Source organism: Esox lucius, chromosome 6, assembly GCF_011004845.1.
Source record: "Esox lucius isolate fEsoLuc1 chromosome 6, fEsoLuc1.pri, whole genome shotgun sequence".
Classification (NCBI taxonomy): domain Eukaryota; kingdom Metazoa; phylum Chordata; class Actinopteri; order Esociformes; family Esocidae; genus Esox; species Esox lucius.
In genome coordinates, this window is record NC_047574.1 from 7,052,671 (window position 1) to 7,072,166 (window position 19,496).

At 46.0% G+C, this 19,496-nt stretch overlaps 1 protein-coding gene across 12 annotated transcripts in view; it reads left to right on the forward strand.

The window, feature by feature from the left end:
- Positions 1-412: 412 nt before the first annotated feature.
- The window catches only part of ryr2a (ryanodine receptor 2a (cardiac)), a 185,757-nt gene continuing 166,673 nt past the window's right edge, over positions 413-19,496 (forward strand). For all 12 annotated transcript variants that reach the window (XM_034292561.1, XM_034292564.1, XM_034292565.1 and 9 more), the window contains exon 1: positions 413-572. In XM_034292561.1, coding sequence (XP_034148452.1) covers positions 522-572 — 51 coding nt within the window. In that variant the 5' untranslated portion in view covers positions 413-521. The remainder of the gene's footprint in view (positions 573-19,496) is intronic.

Sequence of the window (19,496 nt, forward strand, 5' to 3'; positions counted from 1 at the left end):
GCTATATTTTTTTGCTTTATATATTTCTTCATTCTTACTACGTACGTGTGCCATGTCACAATAATTTTAGTGTGCAGGATGACGCTGTATTATTCGGTACATTTGATACTTTGAACTGAACTACTACTATCTAATCTAGGGCATTGTGTAGGGGCCTGAAACAAAAATTTTGCCGAATCTGCCTAAAATGTGCAACCAATGAACTTTCTTCTTCAACAATGAGTATTTAGTAGTGTCGTATCCTATCTTCACCTGTATGATCAGGTGCGGCACCATATGTTTCTAACTTTTACCAGAAGAGGGGGCGCAGCGATCAAGTCTGGGAGTCAGCGCAGAGACACCTGCACAACTCCTCCCTTTAAATATGCAAGCCTCCAATGAAAAAGAGGCAGTACACATTGGGTTATTTCACCGCTAGAGTTAGCAGCATCACCGGAGCTGGAGCTTCATGCCCGCCCGTCGCCTCGACTAGGCTACTCTCCATCCGGCTTTCTGTCGGGTCTTTACCGCGGTCAGCAACCATGGCTGAAGGGGGAGAAGCTGGCGAAGATGAAATCCAGTTCTTACGAACTGTAAGTGCAAAGCAATTATACTGTACATGTCGGCTAATAACTGCTGCGGTTGCTTTGGTGGTAGCCTGTGTGCATCAGTGCTGCATCGTTAGCTAGGACCCTACGACTCGTTTTGGCAATTTGCTGCTGCGCGGAGTTTACCGCAAGCTCCTGCGCTTTGCTACTGCGACGAGCGAGCGCGGTGAATTATAATAGACAGCTTATGTCACGTCGTTTTTTACTACTTGTTCATCTATAGTCCACCATGTTAATGAATGTTGAACGTGATTCATGGAACGATGTTGCATCATCACCAAGCAATACATCTTACAAGTGCTATATTGTGGAAATTGCATCGTGGGTGTCAAATGATGGCTTGATGTTGTAGCCTAGGGATGCCGACGTAGTGAAACAGCAGGAAAAAGGGAAAAGAAAAACAGTTATTAGCTAGATGTATTTCCCGAATTTAATTGCGGCAGTGGACAATATATTATCTATAAAATAGACTTTTTGGATCCTTGGGTTGAAGAATCACTCGAGTTTATAACACTTTGTTCCATCCTTTCTGTGGAGTCGCTACTGCAGTCGTCTGCATGCCGTGAGATGGACTTGACAGTCATGTTGAGGGTGGGAGGGAGATGCGGTGATGAATAGGAATAGCTTTGCAGTTGTTGATAGCCTAGACTGTTGCTACAGCGTTTCTACAATCGTACTTGTTCAGTTGTGTATCTGTTCATCTCGACTACCGCAGGCGAATTGGAGAGCTCACTCAAATTCACCATCATTAGAATTCATCATTCACCATCATTGGATTGGGAACATTGTTTAACATAAGAACAATTGTTGCATTAAAGATAGCAGCATATAGAATCTTGCTGGGTTTTTTTTCATGTAGATTAAGCAGTGTTTTGATTAATATGTTGTCTGCCTAATTGTGTGTTATCAGCCTTGCCTGGCTTGTATGCTTTGCTGTGGACCTCTGATTTACTTTGTAATTAATCTTCACAAAGACACAGTCATTGATCCTCTATGTGCAGTAAATGATGCTTTAAATGACGTTATTTTGAAAATCACTTGTGATGGCCTGTAATTATTGTCATAATATTTTTTTAGCATCTTTGACCGCTGTCAATATCTGTTTGGCATACTGGACTGATGCCCAGAGGAAGGGGAAAAAAAGTGTTCAAAATCTCTGTGGCCATTTTCCAAGCTCTCGTTTCCCCTCCCAACCCATGTCCTCCCTGACTCACCATGCTGCACCACTAAGGCAGAGTTTAAATGTAAATCAATAGCTGATTGCTCCTCCTCTCACTGTCTCACCACAAATAACAGGACATGAGGTGTCTGCCTGTCTGTGTGTCTGTCTGCCTGTCTGTCCGTGTGTCTGTCTGTCTGCCTGCTGCTAAATGAAACAGCGCTATGTATTGCCTGTTGGTTTAGCTTCAATATCATCATAGATACAAATGGGGGCTGGACTTAATAGCCACAGAACACAACTAAGCCGTGTGGAAAAGCGAAAGCGTCCGCGTAAGACGGAGGTATGAGAATACACAGCTGTCAGGGCATTACATCTGTTTGTTACGGCAGTGTAACTGTATGTTTTTTTTGTCGTATCCCTGGGAACGGCTTCCACGGTTACCGTCCAGTTGGGGGGAGATGGAGGAGGCTAGGGTGGAGCCAGTCAGTCAGTCACTCCTCCATTACACATTCCTCCACCTATTCTTCACCGTGTGGTAGCAGCAGTTTCTGCTGAGAGATTAGTCCTCTCTTCTCATCAATAGTTAATGTCTTCCTTCCTAGTTAGATAAATGTTGTTAAGGGAACCTCTTCATTATCATCAGTAATTCTTCATTCTCCGCCTCGTCCACCTTTTTCTCCATCCATGCACTCCTCTCTTACCTTCTCTTGTCCTCTCCTCACTCACTCATGTCCTCTCCTCACTCACTCATGTCCTCTCCTCACTCACCCATGTCCTCTCCTCACTCACCCATCCTCTCCTCACTCACCCATCCTCTCCTCACTCCCCCATGTCCTCTCCTCACTCCCCCATGTCCTCTCCTCACTCACCCATCCTCTCCTCACTCGCCCTATCCTTTCCTCTTTCAGCCTGTCTTCTCCTCTCTCACCCTGTCAACTCCTCTCTCACTCTGTACTCTCCTCTCCTCACCCTGTCCTCTCCTCACTCACCCTGTCCTCTCCTCCTTAAAATTCTTGTCCTCCTTCTTCTCTTCTTCCCCCAGCTCCTGTCATCTTTTCCTTTCCCTCTTCGTCCTCTGACTCTCCACCTATAGATGTTCTTCATATTGTCTCCCGAGTCCCAACCTTTCATGCTAGCTGACCCAGTGTTCCAGCAGCTGCAGTGTTCTTTCCCTAGCCTACATAAAGTGACAAGGCTTGGGGGTTTGTTTCCTCATGGCTTACGGTACAAATGAAGGTTTGTCCTCCCTCAGCAACGCTGTACGGGTGACCTCATCTGCTGAATATCATAGTCTGGCCAAATAAACCACGTTTTCGACAGTCAGATTACAGTGTATCTGACGTGTCCTTTGCAAATAATGGGACATTTTCTTCACAGCAGGTCAGATTATTATTTTTTTAAACGGGAACGTGAATTATTGAAGATGTGCTGACCTTTTCAGGAAGGCTAGGATACTCCCGAGTACTTACAAAAGCTGAAGTGGCCAGCACTCTTAATGTGCTTATTGCAGCATCAGTGCCATACGTTATTCTAGTGTAGGAACCCATGCCCAGTTGGTATAGTAATATATAGAGCCAAAACACCTGGACGGCCCTAGCTATAGATATCAGTACCGAAAGGTTCATGGGGTGCCATCTTTCCTCTGTCGGGGTCCTGCACGTTGTGCACGTTGTCATCTGAATGTATTGTGTCTTTCGGCCAACCTGCCCTGCCCTCGGCTGGCGGCGGCTAATAGCGTGGCTGGTGGAACCTCTTGTCGTAATGGAGCGTTTCTGGTCTGGACGCTGTGGATGCGCTACACCGACTCGCTGATTTACTTTGTAATTAAAGGCGACCGAAGACAGGCGACCCACAAAGGAGAGAAGGAGAGAGAGTAGGGAAGGAGGGAGGAGAGGAGAGACCGCAGTGTGACTTAGATCTTTTGTTCTTGTAAGCAGATGTCTTTCTCTCAGTACTGCGTGGTCACCAATCTGAATTATGCCTGTTTGTTTATTGGCCACTGATAATTCCAATAATGTCAATGCTTTTCCCCGTGAGACCGGCGCAGGGTGAACATTGATACAGTCAGAATTACCGTCAGAAGTCCCACACTCCAGTCAGGATCACCATGAACAACGTTAAAAGGCCTTTGTCCGCTGCCTCGTGAACTCAGGTGGACGGGATGAGTGGGACTGACGTGAAGTCGACGCTGCACGCACATCAAATGTAAACATATTCCCTATGTAGCACGGAGCACTGCTTTCCTCCTTAGCCCCGTGTGCCCTTGTAAAAGTAGTGCACTGCGAATAGAGGCAATATTGAGGCATTTGGGACGTTACGACAGAGGGAGCAGCATCGATCAAGCTGTCAGAAGACATCAGCAGCTCCTCTCTCTGTCTCTCTCTCTCCGTCTCTCTGGTAGTCAGTTAGATGAACTGATGCCAGTTGAAGCATAGTGTTATAAATGACTCTTCTGCATGTTCAGAGTCTTTGTGTTGTTGTGTGTTAAGTCCAGTTTCTCTTTCAATGGAGAACATTGGGTCCAAATGGAAAACCTTCTGCCCTGAGGCATGTAGTGTTCTGAGTCACGGCTTCGCAGTACGGCTCCGTCATTGTGGCTGGGCGTTTGGTTTCTGGTCGTAGTATACTAACCGAGGCCGGGCGTCCCGCAGAGGGCAGTGCTAATTGGCTCAGCGTTGCCCAGGGTCGCGGCGGGTGGACGGGGGACAGGACTGCCTGTTTTTATTGCAGTGACGCCCTGTCGGCCGATTGGGGATTGTGGTCACCTCAAAGCGCGTTTCTGCCAGGGAATACACTGTGGTCGACCGAGCAGTATGGCAACAAGCTCGGTCGATTCGCACCTAGACTAATTAGTCTAGGTGTGAATTGGTGGCTCGTCTTGAACTTTGACTCCTCCGAACCTGCTGTGGAGTTGGTCGCGGTCTGGGCAAGACGGTTGTTTTTCAAAAAATATTTATATTTTGTTTGGCAGTATCGGTAGTTATTTCCGTTGACTGAACATTTCGACCCGAGTAATAAACACACCCTAGTAGGGCCCCTCTGATTGGCCGTTGTCACCAAGGGAACAGGAAGAGGACGTGAATGGAAGTGCCCGACAGGAAGAGGACGGAGTGATGTCGAGACTGAGGCCCGTGTGCTATCACAGGGACACTGAAGACGGTGAACTACAGCAGGACACAAGGTCTCTGATGTGCAGGTGGCCGAAAAGCAGAATAGCTGTGTAGACCGCTGGAGGGATCTACTGTTAGTCTGTAATAAACCTGCAGCCTCAGGCCATCGCAGCCCAGCACAAAGAGTGGGGAGCTATTTCCAGTGCTAGTAATGAACTCTGTAAATTCAGAGGCTTTATGCTGATGCTCACCCGGGAATAAATGGCCTGCAGCAAAATGGTCCCTTGTTTGTTTCCATGTTACGAGGCAGACCCTGTGGATTCTTCATGTAATCGAGTCTTTGTGTTAGGCAGATTTCAATAGGTTCCCAAATTAGATGACGCCATGACGGCAGAGAATCTTCCTTGGGCCTGACTGACAGTGAAGAAATACACAAAAGCCAGTGGTTTTCTGTGAAAGTACATTTTCAAATTGCGGAACATTCGACATACCTGAAAGATTTATAGTAACTGCCTTTGAAGCTAAACTGCTTTGGTCTCTGACTTGGATGGGCTGTTGGGAGGCCCAGCATGGTCAGGGAGGTGTACACACACACAAACACATACCACACACACATACACACACACACACACACACACATTTACCAAGCAATCTAAATGGGGACACCATAGTCGATTGCCCTTTAACTAGCCAACTTTCACTAATCCTTAGTAAAACATAACCCAAACCTTAAACCTAACCTCAATTTCAACGTAACCTTAACTTAACCTCAGGAATGTAGCATTTATGCTTAAACATAACCTAACTTAACTGGTAATGCTTAAACCAAATTCTAAACTTAAGTCTAACACTTAAGCCAAACAATTAGCCTTTTTCGAAATGGTCACATAGATTTTTTGATTTAACAACAGCTTGGGGACATTCCTGTTACCATAATATAGTTACACACACACACACACACACACACACACCACCATCAGGATGTTGTTCCTCCGCTGCACCAGGTATCTTTTAATGGGGCGCCAGCCGACTATGCCTTATCTCCCCTGGACCGCAGACTTCCTTAACCTCCACCCAGGACGCCGTTCTCATTGGAGACCACAGTGCGTCTCTGCCTGACTCCGGGCTTTCTGGAACTACTCTCCCTCCTCCCTGGTGTTGTCTGGGTCACACTGAGCTTTATCGAGTCTCTTTATCAGCTTCCTATCAGGCCCTATTTGTCTCCCTTTCACCTGAGCCCCGCTAGTGTTGGTGGTGGTGTCTTCTTCTGTGGTGAAGTGTTCGGGAATGTGGCCTGCATGCAGAGCGAAGCACACTGTCCCTATGCCAGACCCACATGCGCACCCTGCAGATCACACTTGGCCAGAGGCTTTGGCTCCCAGAGGGTGTTCTCACTACAGTACATCACAGTAACTGTGGGGTGACAAGGGCAGTGGAGGAGAAGCTTCACTTTCTTTTCATTTAGCATTTCTCCTTTCATATTTCTGTTGTGATGAAGAGCCAGAACGGTGTAGCAGATACAGAGTGTCAAAGGGAAATGTGCTGTGTGTATATTATATGTACATGGACTTACGGTTGATGTACACATTTACGGTTGATTTACACATTTATGGTTGATGTACACAATTACGGTTGATGTACACATTTGTGGTTGATGTAGACATTTACGGTTGATGTACACATTTACGGTTGATGTACACATTTGTGGTTGATGTACACATTTACGGTTGATGTACACATTTACGGTCTCGTGGTTCCTGTATTTGCGTGTCCGTCTTGGCAACGTTTTCGGTGCTGTACGTTGCTGTTTTCATTTTACAGTTTTGAGTCTTTTAATCTCTGTGGGACAGATGGCCAGTTGCTGAGGGCAGCAGCATGAGGAAAGAAACTGTTCAGGTGGTCAGATTTTGGAGTTCTGTTGACTGAGTTGGGTTTGACCGGGTCGGGTTGACCGGGAGATCGTTATTTCGGTTGTACTGCTTGTGTTGTCCTGCCTCCTGAGGTTGTGGGAGAGGAATTACACTAATTGTACTTATTAAGGCATGGACGCACCTGGACCAAATTTTTGCCACCTGGAAGTGTGTGTGTGTCTGTTTGTGTCCAGGTAGCACTAGCGTTTCTACTAGGTAACATTGTGTATGTGTGTGTTTGGGTGGCTGGGGTTCGGGTTGGTGTGTGGTATTACTATGTTGTGGTGGCCGTCTGTCTCCTAGCGACGGTGAAATGGCTTTGTCCCTGATGTGCTGAGCTGGTGTTTCCCTAGCATCAAGAGTGGAGGTCAGTCAGACTGGGAACGGGATCTAACCTGAGTTGGCTACCTCCTGTGGGTTACTAAGAGGTGCCAGAAGCTAGGAGGAAGAGCTGGAAGAGGAGGAGGAGGAGGCGGCCTCCCTTGTACTATCACAGCAGAGGATCCCACCACATGGAGGCCTTTGAAGAACAACAAGCTTTCTGCCTTTTGAACCTGACCTTTCTTTTTGACGGGAGGCAGGGAGGGATGGGCGTAGAGAGAGGAGACTGAGTGGGTGATGGAGGAAAGGGAGTGTAGGGAGGGAGGCTTGAAGGGAGTGTAGGGAGGGAGGGAGGATTGAAGGGAGGGAGGGAGGATTGAAAGGAGTGTAGGGAGGGAGGCAGGATTGAAGGGAGAGAGGGAGGGTTGAAGGGAGTGTAGGGAGGGAGGGAGGGTTGTAGGGAGGGCAGGATTGAAGGGAGTGTAGGGAGAGAGGGAGGGAGGGAGGGTTGAAGGGAGTGTAGGGAGGGAGGGAGGGTTGAAGGGAGTGTAGGGAGGGATGGAGGGAGGGTTGAAGGGAGTGTAGGGAGGGAGGGAGGGAGGTTTGAAGGGAGTGTAGGGAGGGAGGGAGGGAGGGAGAGTTGAAGGGAGTGTAGGGAGGGATGGAGGGAGGGAGGGTTGAAGGGAGTGTAGGGAGGGATGGAGGGAGGGAGGGTTGAAGGGAGTGTAGGGAGGGAGGGAGGGTTGAAGGGAGTGTAGGGAGGGAGGGAGGGAGGGAGGGAGGGTTGAAGGGAGTGTAGGGAGGGAGGGTTGAAGGGAGTGTAGGGAGGGAGGGAGGGAGGGAGGGAGGGTTGAAGGGAGTGTAGGGAGGGAGGGAGGGAGGGAGGGAGGGAGGGTTGAAGGGAGTGTAGGGAGGGAGGGAGGGAGGGTTGAAGGGAGTGTAGGGAGGGAGGGAGGGAGGGAGGGTTGAAGGGAGTGTAGGGAGGGAGGGAGGGAGGGAGTCGGGGACCTTTTACTGCATGCTGCCATTGAATTGGTTGAGCTGGAATGGATATGGTGCACACAGATATGTGGCGTTGTGTTGAGTGAAACCATACCCTGTAATCCTATGTTCCTATATATGGGGTTTGATTGGGTCTGACTGAAAGAACACTCTCTAATCCTACATCTCTTTATGTTAGGTTGAAGTGACTGAAAGACACTATTTGGGGTTGGTGCCTAATAGTGTATCTAATCCTAATCCTATATCCTTTTATGTTAGGTTGTAGTGACTGAAAGAACACTCTCTTATCCTATATCCTTTTATGTGAGGTTGTAGTATCTGTAGTGTTTTTTTAGTCCTCCTCATTATTGTGGTCAATCAGTATTTTCATATATTTATTTAAACTATTAATTAGGATTTTTTGTGTCCAAAGAAATGCTTTAATTGCAGAATTCAAATACAAAATGTAAATTCAGAAAATGTGATCCCAATTATGTACATGAGGAGAACCCCCCCCCCCCCAACCCCAAGAATGTGTTTGAATGCTTCTCATTGTGATCTAATACAGTCTTATTTTAGACGTAGTTGTGGTCAGTTCCCACTTTACAAATTATTTGCAGAATTATTATAATTAGTCTCCTGCCTGTAAAATAGAAGGCAATACGTAATGTGAAGTAATGGGAAGCAGAAATAACTATTTATTTTCTCGTTTAGGAAGTTCAAAATAGTTATCTTTGAAGGTGCTAGACCTTGCCTTCATCATCAATCACCATTATATGCCATGGTCTCATGTTTCTTGTCGTCTGCCTCCACGCCTCCTTCTCTCCCTCTCTCCCCCTCTCTCCCCCTCTCTCCTCCTCTCTTTTTTTGCTATCCCTCTCTCTCTATGTATATTTTTCTCTTTCTCTCCATCTCCCTCCACACGCCTCCCTCTTTCTCTCATTCTCTTTTCCACTGGGGTGATTAGTGATTGGTTGTGATTGGCGCCATGTGTCTGGTAGCTGACTACAGCTATCTGTCCCTTGACACTGTGTTGAACGCTCTCATCAGTCAAACCCTGTCGCTTGTCTCACACAATGACGCTTAGCGACCCTCTGATAAGTTAGCCAGTTTTGTTCTGCTATGAGCCGCGAGAAACACAATTAATCAGAGCTCAATGAGTCCTTAAACAGCCAATCATTAGGCAGAGGGCTCTCCTTTTCCGCCAATCAGTATGCAGAGGCCTCGCCTCTTTGGCCAATCAGTCACAGCCTGCATCCCAAGTGGCACAGGTTTCCCTTAAACAAGCTCTAAGGGCCCTGGTCAAAACTAGTGCACAATCTAGAGGTTAGCAAGCCATTTGGGATGTTGTCGCGGGAATGAGAGGTTTGCAGAGCTATTCGTCAACTAGCTGGGGTTGAAAAGATGAAGGGATAAAATTTTCCCTTGCTAGCAAATTTCAGATTGCTTCAATCAACCCTTTGAAACACTGTGGTGTGGTCTTATTATAATGGGTTATGGTCATGTGACCTGGATGGTCTGGTAACAGCAGAATCAGTGAGAATCAAACCTGGGTTGGTCTCATCGTCTGCCTCTCACCGGCTCATCGTCAGCCTTTCACTGGCTCATCGTCTGCCTCTCAACGGCTCATCGTCAGCCTTTCACTGGCTCATCGTCTGCCTCTCACCGGCTCATCGTCAGCCTTTCACTGGCTCATCGTCTGCCTCTCAACGGCTCATCGTCAGCCTCTCACTGGCTCATCGCCTCAGCTGGTAAATGAATAGGAGGATGTCATCAAGGGAGACATTTGTTTATAAGAGTTCAATAACAGAGGGATTGCCCCTCTCTGCTGTACCGCAATCAGAGTCCTCTTTAATTTGCTGATTACATTTACACACACAGACCGTGTTTCCGTCTATCTGCGGACCAGAAAGAAAATCCCTATTCCCTATGTTCTTTATCCCTAAACCTTAAACCTTACCCTAATATTTACCTGTGTGTGTGTTTATGTGTGTGTGTTTTACTGGTCTAAACAACAGAAGGTATGTAGATACAGTGTGTGGTGATCAGACAGGACATCTGTGGGTCTGACGATTGATTGATGAATGTCAAATTGGACACGTGAACATAATGTCATGATGTATCGATCACTGCCTCAGAGTCCTGGTGCTCCCTGGTAGACACAGGATCTTTTTTAAACAGTGGGGAAATAAATGGAATCGGTAACCATGGTGAAGTTTGTGTGTTACAGCATAACAATGTTGATGTTATTCCTAGCCTTCCGAGTTTTGTAGAGAGTCCCTTTTGGATATATCTTATTTTTCCTTCCACGTTTGCATTTCGATATTGAGGTAATTTAGGAGTGAATGGATGTGAACACTGGCCCTTGTCACAACAAGGAGTGAATGGATGTTAACACTGGCCCCTGCGGCAATTGAACCAGCATCCCTGCCAATACAGGTGCTATACAGGTCATTTCTAGTGGCGCTGGCCTTCTGCACTCAAGGACCAGGATGATGAAAGTGACCATTACTGCACTAAGGCCTAACATGGCGCTGTGGAGGGAGAGATGGGAGGTGGGCAGGGACTCAGGGAGGGTTAGGGAGGGGGCCTTAGGCGTGGAGGGGGAGCACAGCCCTGTGAAGACACTGTGGTCTCTTACTCTGCATTCTGTCTCTCTATCTATCTCTTTCTCCGTGTCTCTCTCTCTCTCTCACTGCAGTGATCTTATGTAATCTGATTGATCTTAGGGGAATGTGCTGGTGCGCAGACAGAAGGCAGCTGCAGAAGATGAGAACAGGAGAAAAAGGACGGGAGGAGGAGACCGGGGTGGGGAGGGGAGGATGGGGGTGAGGAGACGGGGGTGGGGAGGGAGGGATGGGGGTGAGGTGATTTGGGAGGGGAGGGGGGCTAATTTAGGAGAACAGTGGAGGGAAGGAGAGGAGATGGGCTATGTGAGAAGGAGCGAGGAGAAGGCTGCATGAGGTGAGGAGAGGAGCAGAGGAGGAGAGGTGCTGGACGAGGGGCGGAACTAGGTAAGGGGAGAAGAGGAGCTGGATGAGGGGAGGAGCAAGCTAATCTGCATGGACTCACAATGTACTGTCCTCAGATAGCTCTTATGCTTATCCTGCAACATTCACTTACAGGGTTCCGATCCGTCATCTGTCTCTATTTATTACTCGTTTACCAGTGTCCCAGGAAGTGAGTCGATTCACATTAAAAATGGATTAGTGAAATGAAAGGGGATTATGTTGCCGGACTTTCAACAGTTTTGTAATTGGTTTGACTTGTGCGTTATGAATTTGGATGTTCCTTGTGGTGAACATATAGCCATCGCCGTTTCAATGCCAAAGTTCAAACTTTTTTAGGCCAGGTCATATGTCGTCACATCCCGGTCTCCAAAACTGTAAGGATGGCAGCGTACAACGTCTGAAACTTGTTTCCTGACCACTAGAATTAGGATGACACTTTTCCTAACACGTCCCAAAAATGTTAACGTTGGGTAAACTTTTGTTCTTTTCTAGCCCGCTGTCCCTGAACAGTACGCAGCAACCTAGATTTTGCAGAGCCGTGTGCAGTTGGGTGAGCTTATGGTTGAATAATGGGTTGTATGGTCGAGGTCTCACGGAGTTACTGACGCACAGCAGACGAGCTGGCTATATATAGGGGCCCCAACACACGAAAAGGACGCTTTAGGTCAGGATGTTTTATTCCCAAGGTTGGTTCCCTACCTAGCAGTCCTCGAGAGACGTGTACCCCCGAATAAGCTTATCTCTTGTTCTCGACTCCTCCTACAGTACATAGTATCTCCTCTGACTCCTTCAGTTCTCTCCCTCCATCCCTACTTCTCCAACTTTACTTCTCTCTGCTGCCCAGTGTTCCCAGATTTCTCATAAATATGACCTGTTATTACTGATTAGTGAAATAGATTTCATACCACCATGTTTTTGATTGCAGATATTAAAAAGCATATTTTTAATGTTGGAGTAGTTTTTACATATAGCGGGCCGTTAAATATATTCCTGCAACCAGACCACTGATTGGCCAGCTCATTCTCCACGCTGGTGATTGGCCAGCTCATTCTCCACGCTGGTGATTGGCCAGCTCATTCTCTATGCTGGTGATTGGCCAGCTCATTATCCTCCATTTTAATACATCATAAAGAAATGTGTGGATCAGGTGATCACCATTATTTTGTGATGTTTTTACAGGACACTCATTTTTAAAAGTTACATTTTCATAAGGGCACACAAAACTTTTCCCCTTGACTTCTCCCATCTCGTGTCCTCTCGTCTCGTCTCGTGTCCTCTCGTCTCGTATCGTGTCCTCTCATCTCGTGTCCTCTTGTCTCGTCTCCTCTTGTCTCTTCTTTGCCTCACCTCCTCCATCTACTCTGCTTTTTTCCCAACTGTCTAATATTTTTATTTCACTTCTTTCCCCCGCCAGCCTTTTTATCTTTTTAACCTTTCGTTTTAATTCTAGTGTTCAGCTGGGCTTTGGGATGGGGCTCTGGGATGGGCTTTTTCTGATAGTAGGATCAGCAATTCATTCTGCTAAGTGTGTGTGTATGTGGCTGTGTGTGTGTGTGTGTAATCCTGGTTATAACCAGAAGTCCTCGCAAAGATAGTAAAAGATGACAACATGATCCCTGCAAGGTGTTCTAGCAGGTTCTGACCAGGAACATTTTTATTTTCGGGTTAGGTTTAGGGTTATGTTGGAATTAAGGTTAGATTTAGGTTGAGGGGTTAGGATTAGGGTTATGGAGATGGAACATTCTATCCTTGTATTGTCATGTACTGTATCCATGTATTTTCAGGTACAGGGTTAGAGTTATGAGGGTTCTGACTATCTGGATTGACAACCTCTTCTAGTGTACTACTTCTGTAGGGAACAGGAATGTGCTTATGAAGCAGGGTGGGGCTTCCTACATTCTCTCTGTTTATCATGTGGGGCGGACAGACCAGGGCCTTTATGTAGAATATTGATTAACTGCTGATAATCAATATGGATAGGGCCATGGATAGGGCCAACTATGCCAGCCTGGCCTGTTCACCGCCAGCATTCTACGACTCCTCCTTTTGCATGTGGCCATTCGTGGGTGAGTAATAAGGCTCTGGTGGGGAAACCACACTCTCCCACTCTGCTTCAGGAGATCCTTGGTTCCCTGTATGTTCCTGGCCGTTGAATAACAACCCTGGGCACTCCGTCTTAGATTCCGGAGCTTGTAATATCAACGGCCGCTGAAGCAAGCAGGTCACCTGGTTAGCCCACGCTGTAGTTATGGCATGTATGGCAGTGTGTTCTGGCACATGTGCTGGGGAGGAAGTGGAGTGAGGGAGTGAGGGAGGGAGGGGGGGAGGGGGGATGGGGGGAGAGAGGAGGGTGAGCAGGATGGATGGAGGGGGTGTGTTAAAGCTTTTAGCTATGCTTCTTTTCTCATCTTAACAGTCATTAGTTAGACAACATGTTGTTTTCTAAAGAGGTAATCAGATAAGGGCCAATGGCATAGATATCTGCATTAAATAGGGGAATAGCGTGCCATTTGGAATTTAACCCTACATTAGCCATACCCCAAATGTTCTTCTGTATACAGGAAATCCGATAATACTAGAGGGAAGTGAGAAATATTGACTTTTAGCAATTAATTATGTTACTCAGGAATCCTTATTACGGCTTTACTTGCTGACATCAGCAGAAAATACTAATACGACTTCACACAGTCTTGATAAATTAGTGCTATGCGATGACATCCCAAACTGCACCCTACTCCCTGCCTAGTGCACTGCCTTTGACCAGGACCTATAGCCTTTGATCTAAAGGAGTGCATCATCCAGGGAATAGGGGGCCATTTGGGCCCTAGACAGAATTGTAGGCTGGTGAGTACATTATGTCACCAGGATGAATTATGATGCTCTGTTGATGGTATGATTAGTATTCTCGGCAAGCAGCCATGTCTCAGATAGAGAGAAGGGGGTTGGGATTGGAGGGGTAGAGTGAGAGTGGGGGATGGGGAGTGAAGGTGAAATGGGGGAGAGAGAGAGATGGAGAAGTGTAATGATGGAAGAATAAGTTAAACCCTGAACACATTATAACTCAATCTTTGTGATGGACTGAAGAAAAGGAATCTTAACATGCAGTCTAGTGTGTAATGTAGTAAAGTGCATGTCAAACCTTTTAGTGGTGTTTCATGTGTGTCCAAGCGCCAACTAATGATCCATTACTACAGGGCATGACTGGCTGAAACCGGAACGCAAGTCATATATACATACAATAAAATCAATTTCCTGGGGCTTTGCTCTGGTTGATCTGCATCGGACACATTATTATAATTTAGTTCCGGCCCTTTGACCATCTTTTTCAACAGAAATTGTTCAGCGGCTTAATCTAGTTGTCAACCCATTTATTGCTACAGGTCTACATTGACGACCAACACAGGTTATAACATGGACAACTGTCTTAGACCAGTACAGGATATAACATGGACTACTGTCTTAGACCACTACAGGTTATAACATGGACTACTGTCTTAGACCACTACAGGTTATAACATGGACTACTGTCTTAGAACACTACAGGTTATAACATGGACTACTGTCTTAGACCACTACAGGTTATAACATGGACTACTGTCTTAGAACACTACAGGTTATAACATGGACTACTGTCTTAGACCACTACAGGTTATAACATGGACTACTGTCTTAGAACACTACAGGTTATAACATGGACTACTGTCTTAGACCACTACAGGTTATAACATGGACTACTGTCTTAGAACACTACAGGTTATAACATGGACTACTGTCTTAGACCACTACAGGTTATAACATGGACTACTGTCTTGACAGGATCTACATGGTCACCACAATGCGGCAGCCATATTTACTTAATAGCTAAAGTAAACAGGGATTCTTGTTGGGTCAGTAATTTGATCCTGGCTGTTTTGTACGGACGACACCAGTGATGCACAGCTCTTCTGACTAGCCGTCTGTCTGACTCGCTGGCTGACTGGTTGAATGGCTGGCTGACGGCATCACTGGGATCAGTAATGTCTTAACCTTTTCAATTGCTATTATTAAAACGTTTAGTACCTGTTGTTCTACTGTAAGGTTGTGATGCCTGATGTTTTAAATGTTACAGGTTTTCTGTTTTCTCATGTCCAAAAACTTTGTACAGTACTGCAAGTATGATCTCATATGGTGCAATTTATTGAGCTATTTTTTTTTTGTCTTTCAATTGTATTTTTGTAACTGAGTGTTACCTTGCAATTTTTCAGGCTTTGGCCAGGTCATGATCTTAAATGAGCGTTGGTTCCTTGCTATGATCAATGCACCCACTCAATAGGTCAAACCTTGATGTCTCACTTTATTAGGTGTAATTAAGTTGTGTACTTATTGTACATTTCATGTAGTGATTCATGGTGGAAATACATTGTGAATTATCTATACTTACATTCGATGTGGTTTAGTTTGTTGTCTCTTGCAATTGAATGCCTTTGGCCGGGTTATCTTTCAAAACGAGAACTGGCTCTCAACTGACCCGGTTGAAAAAAAAAAAAAAAAAGGTTAATTAAAATACCCATCTGAATGGATGGCCTTTTCAACCCAAAACAGAAGAGCACCGAACGATCCAAGTTACCACAGAGATCATTTCAGTCACAGTTTGGACGTTTTATCTCCTGCGTGACCCAAACATGGCTGCAGTCGTAGTGTTGCCCTACCACACATCCCCGTTGGCAGTCATCCGGATGCTGTGACAGAGGAAGGGGAGGAGCAGACTGGGCCTGAAAATAGTTCCTGTAGTTGGCACCCGGTGGAAGGACACTGATGGTTGGTGCTGGTCCTGCGGAAACACTACCCCTATGAACTGGGGGCGAAATTGGGTTTTCCTAAACGGAAAAACCACAAGGATGTAAACACGCATAACAAAGCCAAAAAAGTGAATTAGTTAGCGTTTGGCCAAACACGTACACGCCTAGCAGGTCCAATAAAGCGTGTTACTCTCCTCGTACACGCGCCACGTCTCAAGTCGATCGTCCTGCTGGTGTAGTTATTATTGTCACGGCTGGAAATGCACAGTTGGGGCGTGCAAAAAATATGGTGTCCTTTGTAAAATCCACTTAAAAATGGCTGACTTGTTTTTTCTCTGAAAAAAACCTTGTCAACCCCCGACGTAAAATGTTGACTGATTGTTAACCACATTTTCTGTTAAGATACCCATATACGACTGTGTGTTCTTGACTCACTTCGGTGCAAGGCCTGTGGGTGTTGAAGGGTTAAAGCCTGGCGTGGTGTGGGAGGTGTTTAGGAGCGGGGCGGATTGGGGCGGAGCCAGACAGGGGACGTCAAGACTTCTATTCTATATATTTAAAAAATATATGCCTAACGACATGCCAGGAAGATAGGGTTCCATTTGGGATGTATGCTGAAGGTCTTCACTGCAGACTACAAACCTTTTCACTATAGACCCCTCCTACCACAGAGACTATCCACTACAGACCCCTCCTACCACAGAGACTATCCACTACAGACCCCTCCTACAACAGAGACTATCCACTACAGACCCCTCCTACAACATAGACTATCCACTACAGACCCCTCCTACAACATAGACTATCCACTACAGACCCCTCCTACCACAGAGCCTATCCTCTACAGACCCCTCCCACCACAGAGACTATCCACTACAGACCCCTCCTACAACATAGACTATCCACTACAGACCCCTCCGATCACAGAGCCTATCCATTACAGACCCCTCCTACCACAGAGACTATCCACTACAGACCCCTCCTACCACAGAGACTATCCACTACAGACCCCTCCTACCACAGAGACTATCCACTACAGACCCCTCCTACCACAGAGCCTATCCATTGCAGACCCCTCCTACCACAGAGACTATCCATTACAGACCCCTCCTACCACAGAGACTATCCACTACAGACCCCTCCTACCACAGAGACTATCCACTACAGACCCCTCCTACCCCAGAGCCTATCCACTACAGACCCCTCCTACCACAGAGCCTATCCTCTACAGACCCCTCCTACAACATAGACTATCCACTACAGACCCCTCCTACAACATAGACTATCCACTACAGACCCCTCCTACCACAGAGCCTATCCTCTACAGACCCCTCCTACAACATAGACTATCCACTACAGACCCCTCCTACAACATAGACTATCCACTACAGACCCCTCCTACTACAGAGCCTATCCACTACAGACCCCTCCCACTATAGCCTATAATTATTAATCAGTAAAATTTAACAAAATATTTTAGATTGGGACAACAATTTGGCCTCAACAGTATGTTTGCCTTTTCTGCATGTGAGAAACGATTTGAAACGGAGCAGTCATTGATTTCTAGATTCATCCACATACATTAGAGTCTTGTCTGGGAGTGCTGAGGCTTATTCTCTGAAGGAAACTACCAGGCCCCGTTACTTGGGTCACTAGTCCTCTAAGGAAACCAATGGTTGAAACATCTATGTCTCTTATAAAACATCTGTGTCTCTGAAATGTTGTTGGACATTTAAAAAATAATAATAAAATGGCTTAATCACTGGTAGCCACCAAACTGTATGAAGACGCATACGGCCACTTTTAGAACATACCACGGAAATCAATGTTTTAAATGCTATTAAACCCATGTGTCTTAATTAAGGTTAGAAAATACAGCGCATGTGTGTGAGCACTATTGGCAATGTGCCATACGCAAAACGGCTAACAGCTCTGGTATAGCCCAGGGTTCCAAATCCATATTTGGGGTGCCCTCATTCTGTTGGATCCATTTTATGAAACAGTTCCTGATGTTACATTTGCTTAGGAACACAAATGAGGTAGATCCCTCCTGATCCAAGCACGTCTTGCCAAGGTGCTCTGGTTTGTTAAACCAGGAGGGATTAGCGAGAAGGATGTGACTTAGAACGCTGCGCCCCGCTCCCAGTGGAATCAATACGTCTGTGTACGGGCAGTGCCTTCTAATGTGACGCCATTTGGAACCTAAAAGCTACGCCCTATTGTAGGGCAATGTTTTGTGTTCCATTTGGGCCACAATGTGTTTCATTTGTGCCACAGACCCGGTAATTGCTAAGATGGGAAAATGACACACAGCACTCAAGTTGTGGCACTCTTCAAGTTGGACAGTGGCTCTGGGAATGAATGACGTAGGGGCTACAGTGAGTCCCTCATCATGTCCTGTCATTTGGTCCTTCATGTCCCTCATCATGTCCTGTCATTTGGTCCTTCATGTCCCTCATCATGTCCTGTCATTTGGTCCTTCATGTCCCTCATCATGTCCTGTCATTTGGTCCTTCATGTCCCTCATCATGTCCTGTCATTTGGTCCTTCATGTCCCTCATCATGTCCTGTCATTTGGTCCTTCATGTCCCTCATCATGTCCTGTCATTTGGTCCTTCATGTTCCTCATCATGTCCTGTCATTTGGTCCTTCATGTCCCTCATCATGTCCTGTCATTTGGTCCTTCATGTCCCTCACCATGTCCTGTCATTTGGTCCTTCATGTCCCTCATCGTGATCTGTCATTTGGTCCTTCATGTCCCTCATCATGTCCTGTCATTTGGTCCTTCATGTCCCTCATCATGTTCTGTCATTTGGTCCTTCATGTCCCTCATCATGTTCTGTCATTTGGTCCTATATATCCTTCATAATGTCCTGTCATTTGGTCCTTCATGTCCCTCATCATGTCCTGTCATTTGGTCCTTCATGTCCCTCATCGTGATCTGTCATTTGGTCCTTCATGTCCCTCATCATGTCCTGTCATTTGGTCCTTCATGTCCCTCATCATGTTCTGTCATTTGGTCCTTCATGTCCCTCATCATGTCCTGTCATTTGGTCCTTCATGTCCCTCATCATGTCCTGTCATTTGGTCCTTCATGTCCCTCATAATGTCCTGTCATTTGGTCCTTCATATCTGTCATCCCTGTTAAAAAAACACAGTCATTCTCTCCGCCTCACTTCAGAGTCTCTTGTTTAATGACCCTGATTCTCTGTTTTCCCTTTTTCTTATTAAGATTACAATCGGCTTTTGTCCTGGGAGTTCTGTAAAGGGTTTTTTCTTTAAATGCAGAGGTTTAATTAAATTGTGTCTCTGTATGAGGATTCAATCTCCCAGAACAAACATGCAGTAGCCTACTCTCAGGCTGCGTACAGTAGCCCGCTAACAGATATCTAAATACAAGCCTTTCAGCATTTCACTAGCAGAAACTGGCCATCTGCATTTCCTTATTGAATGAATAATATCCAGAATTCACAGCGATGTCCTCTTGTAAGGAGGATCCACCACGTATTATAGAATATATATATATATATATATAATTTCAGGGTATAGTATAAAATCGTTACATTATTACAGTCTAGTATAGATTCACTATACCGTTAGAATGTACTATATAATCTACACAGCCTTACATTGTAT